The 20431-nt window shown below is 43.4% G+C and overlaps 1 protein-coding gene across 1 annotated transcript in view; it reads left to right on the top strand.

The window, feature by feature from the left end:
* The window catches only part of kank4 (KN motif and ankyrin repeat domains 4), a 63707-nt gene that overhangs the window by 35451 nt on the left and 7825 nt on the right, over positions 1–20431 (top strand). Inside the window, exons 2-5 of the mRNA XM_070909183.1 lie at positions 10949–11022; positions 11559–13679; positions 13731–15104; positions 18681–18774. Of these exons, the coding sequence (XP_070765284.1) occupies positions 11004–11022; positions 11559–13679; positions 13731–15104; positions 18681–18774 (3608 nt within the window). The 5' untranslated portion in view covers positions 10949–11003. The remainder of the gene's footprint in view (positions 1–10948; positions 11023–11558; positions 13680–13730; positions 15105–18680; positions 18775–20431) is intronic.

A 20431-nucleotide genomic window follows, 5' to 3' on the forward strand; every position in this document is an offset into this window, starting at 1 on the left:
GTCCACTGCTTTAGATGAAAGGATGTGAGCTGATTTTATGCAGTGTGTTGGACATATAGGGAGAGGGGAGGATTTAACCACAGAGGATGTGAACATTGTCTAAATTTATGTTTGACAGGACATGAAGACATGATTTTCTTGCTTATCAATTACGTACAAAACATGCACATCCGATATGAGGGATATCAGGTGCTAGACTCAACATGAGGAAGAGGTATACTGAAAGGTCCTTCCAGTGCTGAAGGTCCAACATAATATTCAATTTCAGCCATATTCCTCATAAATAATGTGCGCTGGATTCCACTGTTCTGTGTATCGATGTCTGGTTTCTTGTTGTTAGCTCATCAGCATTAACAATTTGTCTCTCCCACACACTCAGACATCCTCACGTGTTCTGCTTCCCTTACACTTATTTAGTCATTACAAACAGCATCATCAAAGTAAACAAAGTGATTTATGACACAATTAAAGTGCAAATTAGCAGTTAGGCTATCAGTAGTGTGAATGTCAACTTTTTTCCCCCCTCCAGTCTTAATTAAAATGAGCCCTTTGGCCTCAGAAGAAATCCACGCAGACTGGTTTCATTTAGAGGCCTGGCTTTGCTACAGCTATGCCATATATATCCATATGAATATTTCATGTGCTCCGTATATAGGCACACTGGCATGTCAGGCCAAAGCGTGGAGGCTGCATTTCACAGATGCAGTGTTCTTGCTGCCGAGCTGTTTTAGGGGGGATGTTTGCTTTTAAAATGTGTTCCAAACACTTGCTAAGAGGGGAATTAGCATTGGTGGTCTGAGGGATCGGTGCAGGAGCAAGATAAGAGATAGGACCCATTAGCCTGGGCAGTTAGCCTATTTAAAGGCTGTTAATTATTTACCTCATTTACACTACAGAGCCAACCGGGCTACCAAGGGTTTACTCATTAGACGGCTTTCTGTTATTGAGACGGACAGAGGTAACTAGGGGGTTTACTCGTTGAATTTCACAGAGATGATACCTCAGAAAGGCTAGTCAGACGCTTCTGAAAAGCTTTTTTGATCCAGTGTGGAGCTCGACCAGGTCAAAGCAGGCCTCATGTGGCCCTGTGGCAGCACACAGCAAGGGTTGACTTAAAGTCCTCCAGTAGTAATTAGACTGGTGCAGAGTGGGAGTTCACTGTAGGGCAGGCCTTGTGCCCGCAGGCTAAACACACACACACACACACACACACACACACACACACACATACCTCAGAAACACACATGCACGTGCACACACCAGTAGATGCATGAATGAACAGGGACCCGTACACAAAAAGTTTGCACGCACACAAACACACACAGGACTGCTCAGCTTCAGGTCTCCCTTGTGGTCATTGCACTTTAGGAAGTCTTGAGCTTTACACACACTCTACACACACATCCTAAAGTTGCTGCACTATCAACACAAACAGACAGGCGGTGGTGGTTTATGACCGTGGGTTTGTGTGTGTGTGTGTGTGTGTTCTGCATTTATGTTTTAGGGTGTTATTGTTTTCTTGGTCAGTTGGTTGCAGCGGGCAGGCCGGTGAATCTATCATACTGAGAGAGCCGATAGGCAGACCAGCTAGAAAGATTCTTCTCTTCCCTTCTCTTTCCTCCACCCCTCAGCACCATCTCTGCCAACACCTCCACCCCTTTCCCACCCTTCCTCCCTCCTTTTTTCTGTTTTTTTTTTTTTTTTCTTCTTTCCCTGCTGAGGTTAAAAGAGAGACAGGGTCAGGAGCACTCACAAAAACAGAAACAGGAAGGACAGGAGGTGAGAGGAGCTGCGTGGCAGGTGAGAGGCAAACCACCCCATGAGAATTTACTCTTACTCTTACTATTTTTTTTCTGACTCATCCTCCCATTTTTGTCTCGTCTGCCGTGTCCTCTCATTATTGCTTTTTCTTCGACTCTTCTCTCTCTCTCAAGAACAGTTTGCTCTCTCCATGTGCCTGTTTTCATCTGCCATAATTCCATTTGTGTTTACCTCTCATTGCTCATCTCATCCTCTTTGATCTGCTACACCTCACCTCTCTCTTTTCTCGCTCCCTCGCTCTCAGTCTATTTTTGCAGGGTAGAACATAGGTCACATGTTTTTGCCTGGGATGTGTGAGAAAGAGTGTGAAAGAGCGAAAGAAAGAATGTGCATGCGTTTGTGTAAATGTGTATGTACGTGTGTGTGTGTGTGAGAGAGAGAGAGAGAGGCAGTGTGGTGTTTTTCTGTTCACAGAATGTTAGCGCTCCTCACGCAGCTTTTGGCAGCTGACACAATGCGGGGAGGAATAAGTGGGAAGGCCGACAATCAGGCAACACACATGCATACATTCAGCTGTTCACACACACACATGCAACACAGCGAAATGAGTACTGAGCTCCTCGGTGTGGCTATCAGCCTGCCCTTTTTTCCTAGGCAGCATCTGAATGTGCGTGTCACATGTCCGATTTGTGTTCCCCTACGTGTGCGTGTGTGTTTTGTCTGTGTGTGTGCAAGTGGAAGCCGAGCTGGAAGGCTGTCATCATGCTAAGATCAATAGAGTGTGAATTCATAAGTGTTGAATTTCTTCCCAGAGTCGTCCCTGCCTGCTCGGCAGACTGTGCTGCCCCGCCATCGCCTGCCTTGCTTCACACTCTGTTGGTGTCAGGCAGGCTCTTCATCACCAGGAGGTGTGTGACTGTGCAGGGGGAATAAATTGTGTGTTTGCATGCATGTTTGTGTGTGCTTTCATGCACAAATGTCTTATTGCATGTTTGCCCCGACCGTGTTAGAATTTCCTGATTGCATGTGAGTGTGTCTCCTCTATTTTGGCTGTGTAAGTAGAAAGTGGTAATTAATGAGCAGGGGGACCCAGATTTATTTATAACCCATGTTTCCGTGAGACTGTGTTGACTCATCAGCTCAAAATTGCTTCTATTGTACGTTTGAATATTTTATACATGTTTGGTGTTTGGTTGTGTGTGTGTGTGTTTGTGTGAGAGTTGTTTTTACCTGTCATAATGAGTGGAAGGGGATGTAATGTGACATGGCAGCACCGTAAGTGATCTTCTTCTCAATGGCAAGGTACAGCATACCTTCTCTCTCCTCTGCCCTTTGTCATATCTTTCTTTCCTTCCGCTTTTTCCCTCGTTCCTGTCATCCCTGACTGCATATCTTCCTCTGCCCCTGCCCTGTCTTTTTCTCATTTTCTTTCACCACTTTCTCCTCTCTTTCCTTCTTGCCTGCCAGCCTCTGCTCTGCCAACCATTTCCAACCGTCCCCGCTCATTTTATCTCCTGTCACCATCCTTTACAACCCCCTTTTAACGTCTACTAATGTTGACATAGGAACAGTCAGATAGCCCACATGCTAAATAGCGGCAGCAGTTACTTCACCACCCTCATTAACTTCCATGAGCGGAAGTAGCCATAATGCTAACGTAGCTCCAGCTAGAAGGGTTTTGGCTGTATGCTCCAATGAATAATAGATGGTGTGTCAGTTCCTTTATCACTAATGAAAGCAGGCAGCTGCTCCTCATGCTGGAACACCAATAGGGCGTGAGGAGAAAAAGGAAGATGCTTCCTTTCTGTATATGGAGGGATAAAGATATCGAGCGATGGACTGACAAGAAAACAGTTGCAGGGAGGGCATGCGTAAGGGTTATCTGTCCTTTGACAGACGAGGCAGAAGCAGGACAGGGTTGGGTCATGTCCACACTGATGCAGATACATTTGAAATTGCTTCTTTTTTTGACCTCATCCACACCGTTTTTATTTCCACCATTTGGAAAACACTCTCCAATAGTACTTCTGCATAGAAGGGACGTTTAATAAGTCTTTCTTCCACCTTCCCCCCTGTGGTTACTCATTCTGTGTTTACATGAAAATAGCCGATCACATGTGTCACATGACATCATGATAAATAGGTGATTTGATTGAGGGAGGAAATACTACCTTGGTTAGCAGGTACCTTAGCAGGTGCTTATGAACTGCAGTTAAATCAGTGTTTTAAACTCATGCAGAATGATACAGTCCACCTGCAGTGTGTGTCCATCTGCAGTATATTGAAATACAGACTAAATGATCACAGAAAGGGTCGGAGGTGACAGAACGTAACTGTACTCTAATGAGACCGAGCGGAGTATCTGCCAGTGTCATTAAAACAGTCTGTTCACTTAATCCCAGCCCATTCATTTCACCAAAAAGGAAAAAGATGAGGAGATTTAATCATCTTTGAAACGTTGTATGGTGGAATAGAAACATTCCACCATATAGTCACTGTAAGGTTTTAGAAGAGTCTTTCGCGCCTCATTCAGCTGTAATCTGATTAAAAGATCTCAAAGTAAATAAAATAATTTATACTTTGACAGCGGCAGCGGTTGTGTAAATCTGAGCAATGTTCAGTGCCCAACATGGCCGTGCTGAAAGGCTGAGTATGATCGTTCTTTCCATAGAAGAACCGTGGCTCAAGGTGCAGAGTGATTCTGCTGGTGACGTGTGAAGGCCACTGCTGTTGGTCCAGATAAAGGGCTGTATATACTCCAAAATGGATACAGACACAGACAGGTTCTGTTTACACCTCTTTGAGTGTCTGTATATAGACGGACGTGCTGACAAATTGAACAACTGGGCACAGAGCACAGCATCAGCAGATCAAAGATTCACCGGAGGTCACCCTCCACATGCATCCGATACACTCATAGTCACCTTTCCGGATGTAAGTGGGATCCTTGGGCTCTGTAGTGTTTGATATTCTTACAACTGATTTCCTTACGCAGAGGCAAAGGAAACTCGCAACCGCGACTGAACAATAGAAAGCTAGACTCAAAAGCTGTCAGTTTGCCCCTTATGGTTTCTTTGTCTCTTTTTTCTATTGTTTGCCCTAAGCTTAGAAAGATAATTTCCATTTAGCAGTCAGAAACAGAGCATACTGTTTAATTCAAGTCAAACTAAAGCAGTGATAAGAGATTTTCTCCAGACACAGACTGTTTGTTTTTTTGTCTCTTTTTGGGCTCAGCAAACCACTGGACGTATCCAGCTTTTTAGCTTATTTTTGCCTATTTCTCCCTGTTGTACTTGAAGACTGAAGACAACATCTGCTTATTGTAGTTATATTAAAATTCATTGGTTCTCTATTGAAGTATCCAGTGCAACCCATAACCTTAATTTGCAGTTCCTCACGAAAACAGCAGTTTGAACTGACCTACATTAAAACAGTAGCCTACTAACTACAGCCCTGCGGGATGGTTTTGCCACTGTTTAATGAAGCCCATAGCCAGAAGTTCTGTCTCTCTCTCATTTTGTCTCTGGGCTTGAGAGCCAGATGTTGTTTAGCACAAAGGGAACAATCTGGCCCCTTCTGAATGCAGACATTGTCATACTGGACAAGACTAGATCATACTGGATTAGGACTGGAAAGAAGGGGTCCGGCTGACTAACAAGAGTGGACCAGGCAGAACTGGAGTGAAGACGATTAAAGGCAAATTGGCCCAGAAGATGTATTGTAGTAGTACAGTATTGTTGTAATGTACTATACATAGACAGAGATAATCTTAGACTGGAGTGGGATGGACCAGACTGTACTCAAATAGCTCTTGTAGAGCAGAGGGATTGATCTGTTCACGCAGAGCACACACAGACTGAGCACTGAGATATCAGATAAACGTCTCCTCGTTCTGCCTTCTTCAACTTCCCAGTTGTCTTGTCAGTGAATTTCCTCCATTTTCTCAGTCCGCTGCTCTGGACCATCTCCGCGCTGCCGTGTGTCATTATGCAAAATTGTCATCCACACCTGCAACTCACTAGATTGAACTAATTGCACCATCAGCTGCGCCCCTCACTCACACTTGTATCGTGGGCAATGTCCCTGTAATGGGACGCAGATGAGTACAAAATGGATAAAAAAAAAACCCTCCCATCAGATTTAATGTAACCTCCTGAAAAAGGCTTTCATCATGTGATATGTTGAATTTATTTAAAGGCTTATGCTGATCAGTGGCTGGTGGTAAATGCTTAACTGTAGTGTAACAACAGCACAAGTAGAAAGCAGTAAGGGAGCAATCCATCAGAAGTTTGCAAACATTAGCTACCATAAGCTACTGGTCATACCAGGCCAAGTAAGTCTGTAGCAGCAAATTGTGTATTGAACTTTTACTTGTAGTAAGTAAATACTGTGTTCTTTCCTCTTTCCAACGTTACATAGTGTCACTTTAAAGATGTGAAAATAGCACAGGACTGACTGCACTTTGAGCTGTGTGCTTTCACGCAGGTGTACACAGGTAGTAAGCACAAGTCCTTGGACTCCATGACACCAAAATTGCACACACAATAAAAAAAAGCGCCCACTTCACTGTAGCAGTGTAAAGGCAAGGAGTCTAGCTCTTCACAGACAGAACAGTTGTGGTCCTGACTGGCTTTCAACAACAACTCTTCTCTTTTGAATTAGGTAACCCTGCTCAGTGAAAGTGTTGTAGTGATGCAATGGCTGAAGTTAGAAACTGCTGTAAAAACTGCAGTTTGTTTGTTTGTTTGTTTTTATCCGGTAACTTTTAATTTAGGATTTTAGAATGTCTTCAAATGGCTTTGAATGTTAATAGGGTACCTATTAAAAACCCAAATTAGTTTGCAAAGTAGTCTTTGACTGTGGAGCCCCATGAGATACCACCTTTTGCTGCTTTGTTGAAATTGCACTGCTGTAAGATCGTGCTGCAGTAGGAATTTAACCAGAGTATTCAGTGCTTTGCATATGTATGTCTTTATCTGCGTCCCTGTGTTTGCCTGCACATGTGCTCCTGCTTGAATGTGTTTGTCTATCTCAGGCTGAGAGTTGGCGCATTAAGCTGGACAGTCCTGTCTTCATTCTCAGGGTAGCACAAGGGTAAACAGAGATAACTGGTCCCAAGTCAGGGCTGTGATAAGGACTTGGGACCTGTGTTATTGTTGCTGTCCTGCCTGTTTCTCTCTCCTCTGCAGCTGCTGCTGCTGCTGTTTGCAACTCCCCACTGCTGCTTTCACATAGCTGATGAAACCCTCATGTTTAGAGCTGCAGCTGCAGCCGGTGCACAGTATTTCAGTGCGTGAATGTGCGAGAGATCGTAATGCATTCATGCGTACGTTTTCTTTTAACGTGATCGAGTACGAGACAGAAAATGACAAAAGGAGAGCTGGAAGAGAGGGGAACATAACAGTGAAGCCGCTCTGCATGTCTGAGATATGAGTGTGTGCAGCTGCCACTCCCGTCTCTGCCTCGTTTTCACTTTCTCGCCCACTTTGTCTCTCTTAACCACCCACCTCCTGTCCCCGCTCTCCAATCTTATTTCCTGTTGGCCTGTCTTCTATCTAAGCCTGCTCTGTGTCAGTGTATCAGACTAATTCAATCTCCAGTACACAGGTACTCCAAAGTAATGACCCATGACATTCAATTAACGCTTGTCCCCCCCGTCTTGGTAGGTTGGGTCAGCAGTAATTTTCCGTGTATGTAAGTTTGTCTGGTGTGTATGTGTGAGTGGGTGTATGTGTAATTTGAAAAGCTTGGCAGTCAGTGTAACCTTAATTTAAATAATCACATGCTGTATTTGCAAACTGCAAACTTTAAAATCTTTAAAATAGCAGTTTTCCCCACTGACTGAAGTGTGTTTTTTGCCATTTTAACATTGAGTATTTAGTTGATTCCCTGTTCCAAAAATACTGTCAACAAAAACAACTATATTACTGTGGTTGAGGTCTCCACTGATGACATTTGAAAACCCCTGGCTGTCAGTATGAGCTTATTTACTGTACTCTCATTACTCCTGCCTTCCGGGCTTCACATTACCGATGTCGTCGCCTCTCGACCGGCTGTCACACTTATTGGATTGGTGTTGAGAGACTGCTGCATGTCCTTTAAGGGGTTATGTGCGTGTGTGAGACTTGGAGTGTGTTTCCTGTTCAAACACAGTGACTCAACCCGACGGCATATAAACCTACACACCGCAAGCAATGTAAGCACGCACACACACACATATACAAACACTGACAACGAGAGTGACTAAATTGGTGCTGACACGCACAAGCACAGTTTTGGACACACATACCCATGGCTTCCTTTTAGCCTTGTGTAGCCTGTAGCAAATGCTATCAATTTGGATTAGCATGGCCTTTATGAGCTTTCAGCTCGTAGTCATTATGACTGTAATCCAGTGTGGTTTGTGGATCGTCAGGGGCTTCCAATATTTAATCACTAACCTAACCTGGATAATCTACTACAGTAGGTACCATGCTGTAATAACACCTGGATATACAAACACATGCATTCCCAGTGGATGCTTACAGGCTGATATTATGGTTCATCATTTATGGTAATCATCCATATTACCCTGCTGAAATACAACATGATTCTCCTGTTCCTCTGAGGCCTTTGTTAGGATTAAGAGTGACTTTAATTAAAAGAGGAAACCTAAAAATCCTCACAACTGCACTGTAGGGAAGGCCAGGTAGACTCTTTCTCATTGGAGAAATTCCTAGCAGTTCTGTTAAGTCACTTACCGTGACAGTTTTTTTTTTCTCTTTCTGTCATACTTGTCTGCCAAACTCAAGCTTTCATTAATCTTTCCCGTCATATTCTGCACCGTATCTCTATTCTTTCTTCCGTCCTCCCTCCCTTTGTTTTTACCTCCCTCCCTTTCTGTCCCTTCTCCATTCCGCCCCACTCTACCTCTGTCTCCCCGTTTCGGTAATGATCTAATTAAGGAGGGTTTTGTCGCCTGCCCACTGTGTATAATTGCCAGTGGGGTCTGCCTGCACTTCGCTCAGCAATTACGGGCAGCATTCTTCTGCTCCCATATCGGCTAATTAAGCCTTAAGGACAGTGAACCGATCGTAGTCGCACTAAGCATCAGGAGGAGTCAGGAATGCCTGTGCTCCTCTCACTCCTGGGACACGCAGAAGTAGTGGATTGAGGAATGGTTGCCATGGTAGCAATCACATGTGCCAGTTCCTGTGCAGAGGCTGTCAGTCAGTTGATCTGTGTGTCTCTCTTTCTCTATGTGTGTGTGTGTGTGTGTGTGTATATCTGTTCATCTGTAACAGAGACAACAATTCTGCTCCAGGTCACCAATTCTTTTCTTTATTAAGGCTCAATCTACGAAGGCCAAATAGAGCTTGTCACAGTCCCTGTTATGGTCCCTGGGTGGACAGGTTGTCATGTTGATTGATTACGTTGCCAGCTCATGTAATGCTTGCTTTGCAATATGTCCCCACTCAGCACTGCACAACACACAGCTTACCACGTGGCTTAGACTACGCATTTAGATATTTTAGTATCAGTATCGCAAAGTTCTTGTAGAAAGGTACGATGTGGAGGTGCATGTTCCCGTTCTTTTGAGACATCAAAGCAGCCATTTCAAATAGGAAAACTGCCTCTTTAGAGCCCGTGTTTCCGTATTCCCACAAGACCTTTGTCTTCTTTGAGTGTAAAAATGGTATCAGAATAAGAAAGGAAATTATATATGACAGAGGAAACACCATTAAAGAAAAATGGCCCGCACTGTTGCATTATTATATAACTATTTGCATTAAAATATAGGATCAGTTATAACATCTGCAGTAACTTGTAACCCAGGAGCACAATATAATACAAGGCATGAAAACTCAATCTGTTGTATCTGTTCAAATACATATACTGCATATACTGTGTTAGACCACCACCACCTACTAAGAATAATGAAAATGCTAATTTACACATCTTAAACTGCCTCACATGCTGAAGTTTGAACTCCAGTACTTAAACCAGAGCTTCAGGCACTTGCGCGCTGTGTCTCCTACATAGCAGATATGTTCTCCAGTGACACAAATTTGCATGGAAATTGCATGAATAATGTGTGCCTATTTGCTAAATAGCCTTAAAGTTGAAATTTGGCTGTAGGGGCTTAAGTGTTCATTTAATATGGATTTGAACTGTGCAGCTCATTCAAATCTGGGCGAATTGCCTGGGTTTTAATATTAGTATTGGATATTTTATTAGGAAGCTTTACATAAGCCCTTAAAAGTTTTGACTCCCCTCTCTGAATTGTTTTCCATCTCACTTACCTCTACTCCTCAGTAAGCTCATTGTAAAAAAAAAAAAAAAAAAAAGGGCAAGTGCCTCTGGTTTCTTGGCTTCTCCAACTGGAACAAATGAGACAAAGTGGCACCAAATGGAACGTGTTCCCTTCTGTGGGCCTGTCCAGGGTTACGTTGACTTTAAATGGCTTCTAAATGTCTGGCTTAGTAAGGAAAATAAAATTAAGTTAATGGACACAATGGCACTGCCTTTCCCCTCATTGTGCTATTAATATTTGCTGTTGCTTGGTGTAACTAATGTTGTCTTCAGTAGAGTAGGTGTGACTGAGACTAATTGCCTGCATATTTACTTTTTTATTACATTTAAAGCCTTAGCTGCATATATTCTAATAATTGAAATGCGTTTCTCCACCCCCAGTATAACCATCTGGACTGTTAGCACTGCTGCTCTGCTGTAGACTATAATTATTCTAAGGCAACCATTTGTCATGAAAAATATGCTGTGTTTTGTACTGCAGGTACATTAGACATCATGTTAGGTTTATGTAAATACTGTTACAAATTGCTTAGGTTAGATTTGATATAAGTACGCCTATTCTCTTCCATCAACTTATTCAATATCTTATTTCAGAGAGGCAAATATTTGGTCTCTTGTTGTATGACCTGGTGATCGTATTGTCTTATTTCATTTGCTGTACTGAATCTGTGAAAATATTAAGTCATTTCAACAAAGAAAAATTTATATTTCAGCCTGCACATTTTCTGGAACCTTATCCACAGACGCTGTTTTCCTTCTTTCATTTGGTTTCACAGATCTGTCATTCTCCTGTAAAAATTAGACACGGCAGAATGTAGAATTCAGTTCTGTTCCGACGATGATGATGGATAACATTTCCACTTCTCACACAGCTCTCTATTTCTGTTTTATCCAGGCTGCCAGCTCCAACTGTAGCAAACACAAGTCGATGACTGAGAACTCCGCCTCCCATGATGGACAAGAAAAGTGGTGAGTGTCACTAAGCCTGCATTTAAACAAACAAACCCCTTGCTTTTAACTCGGAGTGCCGCACATTTTCTGATTTTTCTACAACTGTGAGAACAGTAATTTGTGATGAACAGTAGAATCCGATTTTTGTTCATTATACAATACAATATCTGACATAAAGGGTTAAACATTTAACTTCCTGTTCCTGTATGTGGCCAAAAGGTTTATTTCCTTCAGGTGATAACCGCCCTCTGTCTCATAAGTTGACAGAGCATGAGCAGCATCTTGCATGCTGATTAGTTTGTTTTGGCGCAATCACTGCAGGATAATTACTTCCCAGTAAGTGATATGGTTTTACATAATGAAGCACCATGTGTGCAGCACAGTACAACCTGTCTGTACAAGTGGGTGAAAAGGAATAATAATGCTGATGATAATCTGTTCAATATTTGGTTCATGTTCATTTTGTCAAACATTTTAGCTATTATTATCGTCATTGGGAGGACGAGAAGGAGAAGCATTGATTGATTGATTTTTGAATTGTTAATTTCTTATAGCCAACGGCTTTCAGACCAAGGCCAGTGAGGCCGGTGTTCAGAGGAAGCAGCTGCCCTACTCAGTGGAAACTCCCTATGGCTTCCACCTGGACCTGGACTTCCTCAAGTATGTTGACGATATTGAAAAAGGCAATACCATCAAAAGGGTCCACATTCAGCGCAGGGTCAAGGGCCCACCCAAGTTCAGCACTCTGCCCAGAAATTTCAGCCTTCCTGGGCATGGAGCCAGGCCTGCCCCTAAGGAAAAGGACTGCACATGGTCTGGGACGTCCACCCTGGGGCCCAAGCCTAAATCACGGGTGACAGAGGTTCAACAGATCTTTGACTTCAGGGCAAGTGAAGGGGGAACTTCCAGCCTGGGCAGCAGGGGGACAACCAGTCAGGCAACTGGCTACGTTTCAGCTAAGCCCAGAGATGAAGTAGGAGCTGGGGCTCGGGATGTTGAAGAGAAAACTGTGGGGATTCAAAGTCGACCGAACCTGCTCCGAGCATCAAGCATGCCCATCACGCTACAGCAGCGGAAAGGTTCAGATTCAGGCAGTCCAGACCGTATTGTGGGAACGCCAGACAGTGGCTCAACAGAGAACGTCTTCCGTGCTTCACCGGACATAACAGAGAGACGGTGTGTTCCCCAGGATCGGACAGGGCTTCACCAGCAGATCACAGTGGCACTAAAGCGGGTCAGAGAGCTAGAAGAGCAGGTCAAAACCATCCCAGAACTAAAGGCTCAGATCTCCTCACTGAGGGAGGAGAGGGAGCAGCTACTGCTTCAGCTCCAAGCCCAGGCCCAAGCCCAAGTTTCCACATCATCCTCTACAATAACACCGAGTTCAGATTCTGGGACACACACTCAGCCACAAGGACACAGACCTTCAGAAGGGCTCAACTTAGCTCTGATGACTCAACCCACTGGAGGTTTAGAAGCTGTAGAGCGTGTGGCAGCAAAGCCGGTAACAGGGAAAGAGAAACAAAGTATGACAGAGAAAAGTACGGTGTTACAAAAAGGGAGGGAGATAAATCAGGAATCTGTCAAGAGTTCCTCAGCACCTGGAGAAATGAGTGGGTTGTCAGAGAAACAACTGGAGAGACAAACACAGCCATCAGAAAAATCAGACCAACAAAAAGAGACATTAGAGAGTCCACTGGAGCATGCCGTGCAAAAGCTATCACGGGACATTGCAGGACAGGAATTAACACCACTTAAGGTGGCTATACAAGATGCAGAGACTAGCAGTATTCAAGATGGTAATGCAGCAAAAGGAGGAAAACTTGAAGACCCAGACAGTATGAAGCTGCAGGAGAAGTTAATGACACTGGAGGCTAAACTTACTCAAGCTAGCCAAGAGTTGGAGAGAACTAATACTCTTTTGAAAGAACAATTAGAGGAGAACAAGGTAAAAGAAGAGAGAATACTACAACTGAGTGATGGAATAAGAGTGGAGGTGTGTACTACAGAAGCACACAGCAGGCCAAGAAGAGAGAGTATTGACACAGGGACAGAGACAGAGAAAGTAGATTTTTCCAACCAAGAGACAGAAACAGAATCACCTGGTACAGTAGATCAGGGAACAGATACAGATAGAATCTGTATTGAAGTATGTGTACCCAAACCAAGGAGTGGAAGTATAGATCAAGGAACAGCGACTAGTAGTGTTGACACACATGAACAGGTGACAGAGATGGAAAAAGAAGTAGTTGCTTTGAGCCCACCAAGACCCAGAGCCAACAGCATGGAACGGGGCACAGTAACGGAGAGGATCACCACTCAGGATCAGATGACTGAGACACCCGTAGCGGAAAGGGTGAACCGAGTCACAGAAACAGAGGGAGAGACAGTAACAGACCATCCGCAGAGACCGAGGGCCAGCAGCGTAGACCAGGGGACAGAGACAGAGAGAGTGGGCACTGTGGACAGGGTGACAGAGACAGAGGAAGCACAGAGGACAGACCAGCAGACTGAGACAGAGATAGACAGACGACAGGATCACAATCCAGGAAGAGATGCAGACGCAGAGAGTCAAGTGAGAGAAAGTGCAGGCAGCGAAAGAGTAGAAGATGCAGGTACTAAGGTCAGTGAAAGAGTGGAAGCAAATGAAATAATTCAAAGGGAAATTGGAGATGGTGAAAGTGTGGTTGGGAAAGTTGTCACAGAGAGTTCAATTGCAGTTTTAGAAAGCGTTGAACCAACTGTAGTTCCAGATATTGCAAGCCAGGATGAAGGCCCTACCGGTCCACTTGTTGCAGTAGTAGAAAATACAGAATCTAAGACTGAAGTGGTTGCAGCACAGAATGACTCAGAAACAAAAGAAATTATACCCACAAGGAGTGAAGTGACAGAAATTTCTGAAACACAGCATATTGCACTGGAGACTGTAGAGGAGAAACAAACAGCAGAAGGTGAGATTGTGTGTGCAACAATCAAAGAAACTGTGGTCACTGACACAGTTGTAATAGCAGCAGAGAATGGAACTGTGAAGTCAGCAGCTCCTGTACGACCCCAAAGAGGCCGAAAGCCCTCTGCAGAGCAGGCACAGCCATCAGCTGCTCAACTTCAGGCTGCACCTGTGCGGCCTCGTAGGGGATCCAGTGAAACTCAAGCCGAGCAGTCCCAACCCCAGACAAAAACCCAGCCCCAGGTTCAGGTACAGGGCCCACCTCAGCTCAAGGCCCAAACCCCAACACAGCTCTCTGAACCACAGGTAAAACATTCAGCCCCATCTTCTTTTCAGGCTGAGGACCACACCCTAGTAAAAAAGCCTCCTGGGGAGTCTAGCAAGAAACAATCTCAATCACAACCTCAGACTGAGACTCAGGGCCCGTCTCCAGGCTCCGGTGAAGTCCAAACCCGGCCCAAATCAATTCAAGCACAGTCTCAAACCACTGCAACTCGACGGAACTCCAAAGAGCTTAAAGCACTACAGAGGGGATCCAATGTATCACAACCTCCTAGTCGTGGATCAGGAGAAGCCCAGAGCCGCCCAACTCGCCAGGGGTCATGTGACACCCAACCTCAGTCTCAGGGCTCTCGTAGAAGTTCCAGTGAGACTCAACCCCCTCTCAAAGATATCAGCGAGACACAATCACTGCGTAGAGGCTCTAGTGAAACATCCCAGCGTCGTGGTTCAAGTGAAGCCCAGGCCTCACGTCGGGATCCTGGCGATGCCCAGCCTCCTCGCAGAGGCTCCGGTGAATCACCAACGTCGCCTGCGGCTTTGGGCCAAGTCGTAACCCGGTTAACAGGGCTTCTGGGGGAGCAGTGGGCACAGCTGGGGAGCAGCTCTGGAACTCAACAGACGGCCAGCCAGCAGGAGAGCCCCAGTGCACAGAAACAGACGGCAGGGAAAAGAGCAGAGGCCGGCAAAGGAGCATCAGCCAAGCCTGCAGGGAAAGCCGTCTCTACAGCAACAACAGGGAAACCAGCAGGGAAGCCTGGTCCTTCCAAAATGAGCTCTATTCAAAGTCAACTGGTCAGCTCCCTCAGTGTCCTCTCTGCCTTCTACTCACCAGGCCAGAAAGCTGCTGCTGCCAGCAAACAGCAAGAACAAGGTAGGCCTGTGGTTCAGTTAGGACCCCATGTTTTACACTGTATACACATTTGTGCACCTGTCTGTCATATACCTTGAACAAGAAGGCCTACAGGAGCAGCCAAACATTGCCAGAATGATTTGACAGATTTCTGTGGTGTCACTTTACTGGAGCTTTGTTGTAGTTCAGGTAGAGCACATACAAGCACACTTCTCAACTTCTCATAGTGTAAGACACACACTATTACTATCAAACTGACAACAAGGTGGTGCGTTTACAGCAATCTGGTCCACTTCTTAGTGACTGTAGTCTCTTTTCACTGCAACTTGAAACCACACCGTTCATATTGTATTATTTACAAGTACTGTACTGACGTGCTGTCAAACATGTCTTTTGGCACTTCTATCAATAGTACTATATCAACACAAGGCTTATTGTGTGCCTGACTCATTAGATATGCAGTGTTGGGGTTGGGGTAGGAATCAAGGGCATTGCTCGGATTCTTTTTAGGATACTTGTTCTCTCTCTCGAGAGAGAACACAGGCTTCAGTGCTGAATGTATCTGCATAGCAATTTGCACAATCATTTGTATCCCAACTTAACTTGTTGAGACATAATGCAGCAGAACACAAAACACATTGCACTGTGACTAGATATCAGTTTGAGTCTGTAGTTTAAGTAGGAAACAGTCAGGAAAAAGAATTTAATTTCCCTCTTGTCTGAAATATAACGTCTAACGACTCTGAGTGATATGGACTTCATGATTTAGTGTCAAGCACTAATACTCTCCCAATTATTTTCAGTGGTCAACCCGAAAGGAAAACGTCTACCTTGCCTTCTAGTTCATAGTTATGTTTTTGTATTTCTGTCAGTCTACTGTGCTGTAGCATCTTCTTCTGAGGCTTGTGTCTGTTTCTTCTAATATTGCAGAGGGAAAGGCTTAACTTGGCAGACCCTGTCTCAACCTGATCATTTTTCATCGGTATCAGTTTGCACAAGCTGTTTCTCTGTAGTTTATCATATTCAATACAGGTACAATGATATACAAATACAAGCCCACATTTATATATATATACCCACTTTGAATTTCACGAACATTAGTGGAACAGAGGTAAGGTAAAATAACAGCATTAATATGTGAAAGACCGCATCATAATATTATGCTTTTGGTCATCTATGATGGCAGCACATTTGTATGTCTATATGTAATATACACTGTGTCTCAAAGATGCAGTAACTATTGGCTGTTATACACAAGGGTGGACATATACGTCACTAAGTGTTGGTGAAATTTCATGGTTCAATGACCTCCGAGAGTATATCAAGTACGTATTTCTTGCTTCACACAGTATAGATACCCACACACACACACACACACATCAAGTGCACACATATGCGTACAAGCACTTACTTACAGTACACAGTTAAATGAACACTCAAGTACACACTCACACACACACACATCAAACAGGCGCTGCTTTTCTTCCCTCCCTTGATGTCTCTGTCCTGTTTCTGGCCCGGGAGCTGAAGTACAGAATCACTCTGCTATCACACATATATTTTATGTTCAGAGTTCATTTTAAGTTCAGTGTTGGGAGTACAGTATACAAGAGTGTGTCTGTGTGTCCTAGATATATATGTGTTATCTCAAGATTGTCACTGTTTCTTTGTTGTTGCTTTCTACATCTTTGACATCTGAGATTCCCAGCCTGACTTCTTTAACCTCAAATTACACCAGTCTTGTACTTCTACAAATACTGGACACAGAAACCACTACTGTTGCTTTGAGAACTCCCAGTCATCAGAGACTGAGTTAAGCTTTAGAGATTTGTATGGACGAGTGAAATATCTCAGAGTGTCTCTGACACAGTGAGGGAAGGTTAAATTACACCATTGTTTTATTTATTAGAAGGAGGAGAATGTATTTAAATGCCAAATACGTTCTTAACTTCCCCTCTCGCTGCTGCCATCTCCTGAGAGATACTAGATCTAAAAGCGCTCCTCTTCTGAGATGGTGGTCGCTGGGATTTTTTCAGCTGGTGGTTTTTGGCTCAAAGCCACATCCTTATGTCCTTGCATAAAACATTACAGAGCCTCTGCACCATGTCTGCTGTCAGGCACAACTAAGACAGCCATCCCAGGCTGAGAGCCCAGGGGAGTCAGCAAAGGAGCCCATGCAGAATCAATTATAGGGCAGTTACATACATAAGTAGGCCTGACAATGTCATGGTTGTATGTTGTCATTTAAAGGCCTATAATCTTGACCTGGGTCTATTGCCCTGAAAAGACTTTCCTTGAACTACCTTTGTAGAGCCAAAATAACTGCAATAGACCATCGATTTGATCAAGTTGATTTTTTTTTGAAGAAGTTCTTCAGCATCCTATAGCAAACCAAATTCTGGTCTGATTCCTTTTTGATAAAAGTCCTTTTTCTTGACAGTGTGGCACTGTTCACTCACAGTGGCTCAATTGCTGAGTATACCGATGGGGCCCTGGCTTCCCCTTTCTCTGCCAACACAGGGATTTCACACTATTTGATGAGCTGTATTTGCTCGTAATTGCATCCAAAGGTGCTTCAATACCATCCAGGCTCAACATGTAAGAAATGCACATACATTCACACACTGACACACACAAACAAAGATATACTGTATACACAAGGAAACACAGCCAGCATGTGCAAACCATTACTGTCTGTGGTCTCATGAGCTACGAATATCAGTTTGATGTATCGCCTTTACTCTAGCCTTTAGACTTATAACTTACTTTTACTCTCAACTCAGTTGTTTTTATTGGCTTTGCTGGATACACATGGTGGATAAAAATAGTGTTTCTTCAGAAATATTTCATCCCTCTATGAAAGAAAAATCATTTATTTTGATGAAAGTAAATGTTATGTATGACTCTCTGAGGGACTTAAAGTTTGACTTACAGAAAATGCAGCAACAGTGGCTACACATTTGGAGGTGGGTAGACATGCTTTTCTAGAGGCTATTCAATTACAAAGCTTGTCATCACAGTAACTGGCAAAGAAGTCTTTGGAACTCCGCTGGAGGTTGAACATGTGGATCCAAAATCTCCCATAGGTGTTCAGTTAGGTAACTGCAAAGACCATATGTTTTACATCATTTTAAAAGACAAAATCAAAATATCCTATGACCTTTGGGGGTCTTTTCTCTACTCATTCATTCAGTTTTTTCCTTCAATTTGTCACCAGCCTGCAAGTTCCTCATTGTTGAAGTCATGCATCTAGCAATGGTTCAAGGATTAACATTGGTTAGTAACCAGGAACCTGATGTCCCCTTATATAAATGAAGCAGTTTTATAGTTGATTACTTAAGTCATACCTTTACAGTAGGGGTGGCAGATCTTAAATGCTCACATGCTCACACTGACAAACAACCTACAACCTACGTTTTGTGTTGGAGAAAATGTTAGAAATGATACCAAATTGTCTGGCGTCGTGCATGCGCCCACAGACGACACACAAACACTTACATACTATAATTCCATAAAGGCCTAATGAACTTTTCCCACCCTCCCTCTTCTTTTTCATCCCTCTCTCTCCCGCTCTCTCTCTGTCCTCCTCTTCACCAGGTCTCAAATCTATTATGAAGAAAAATGGTGTTGCTGACAAGCAGGGGAACAAGGGAGCCAAGAAAAACCTGAAGTTTGTTGGGGTGAATGGAGGGTAAAATCTTCTTTTTCATCAGCGTCCAATCTCTGTGTGATTAATATCTTTATGTGGGCTGCAGTGTGCTGTTTCATTTGTGAGTCCATGCATGCTTGATACTTTTTTTATTTCTGCAGGAGAACTGACACTCAGGCATCCGTTGTGGACGTTAGTGCGGAATAAGTGAATGCAACGTTGTATTGTATCCTGATTTAATTTAAGAAATTGCATATCTTCAATTTTTAGAGTTGTCAGATTTAATGTGTTACATTCTCCAAAATGGCTTCAGTTGGATTAGCCGGTTAGCTAATGTGGAAAATGAATCCAGGTGGTCCTTTGGTAGAGTATGTCAAATGATACCTGGATTTGAAGGAGAAAGAGCAAATGATGCAAGTATAGTACGCACTTTTTTATGTATAGCCGGCTAGATTATTTCAAAAATGCTCAAATCTATTGCACATGTAAGCCTCATTAGTAGGATTTTGTTCATATTAATCTTGGAGAATTTTAGCCAGGTAAATATGTGTTCATCCTTACCGTTTAGTAATTTGGGGGCAGCAGTTTGGAAGCAGCAATATTCTCTATCCTAGTCTATCCTACCACTACATGAGTGTTATTGTCTATTCTATTGATTCAAGATTTAAGAAAAATGATGCGGCATGCAGGCTCACTCATTTTGCAGTTAGCTGAGTTTGACCACGGTGACTGTGGACTCGGTCCAGCTGTGTCTCACACATCTGCTTCATGCTGTTAGTCGTCAAGGCTCATTTGAAGGCACACTGCCCTGAATTTGACCTCTCTGCTGCTGCTGGGAGTGCGAATGTGTGTGCGTATGAATATGTGTTGTGCATGATGTGAATGTGCGTACATGTTTTTTGCCAGTATTGATGATACCTCAGTGCTTTGTGCAAGTGTGCTTATGTCAGCATTTGCTGACGCTGGATGCACCCTGAGAGTGTGTGTGTGTGTGTGTGTGTGTGTGCTTGTAAAAGCTGATGAGTTTTAAGTCAGCAGATGGCAGTGGTTGGAAGAACAAAGGTGTGTCTCAAGGCAGGGAGATTATTCTTTTCTGGCTGGTTTGATTCTAGTTGGCTGTCTGCTGTTACAGTTGTAACATGAGGCATCTGTATACACACAAACACATGCGTTTGTGTAACTTGTGAGGAAAAAAACAAAAAAAAATTGGTTAAACTTTGTCCCCAGATGGGAGTTGGGTGTAGACAGACTTTTGTCTTCACAATGTGTGTCTGTGTTCACACTTTTGGAGACAAATAAAAACATACACAGCTACAGAGCTACATGCACGTACACATGTTCATAGTAATTACGTTGTGCACACGACACTTGACACCTCTCTATCGAAGCAGCAGCAGTTAAGACATTTGTAAACCTACTGGGTTCTTTTTCTCAGACGAGAACTCTTAACAAAGTTTAATTTTACATTTTTCAATGTGCGCTCAGTCTCATTTTATGTGAAATCCCAAAGATGACAATGTGCTATCTCGTGAATCACAAGAATAACCGAATGCATATTAATGTAATAAAGTAATGGATTGTACAAAACATTGAATTGAGTCAATAAGATAGAAAAAAACGACATCTAATGATACATTTGTTTCCCATTTTCTCCGTGCAGTATTTCCAATATTCCTCATCACTTGTTGAAAGTCATGTC

The sequence above is a fragment of the Enoplosus armatus genome, chromosome 7 (assembly GCF_043641665.1).
Source record: "Enoplosus armatus isolate fEnoArm2 chromosome 7, fEnoArm2.hap1, whole genome shotgun sequence".
Classification (NCBI taxonomy): domain Eukaryota; kingdom Metazoa; phylum Chordata; class Actinopteri; order Centrarchiformes; family Enoplosidae; genus Enoplosus; species Enoplosus armatus.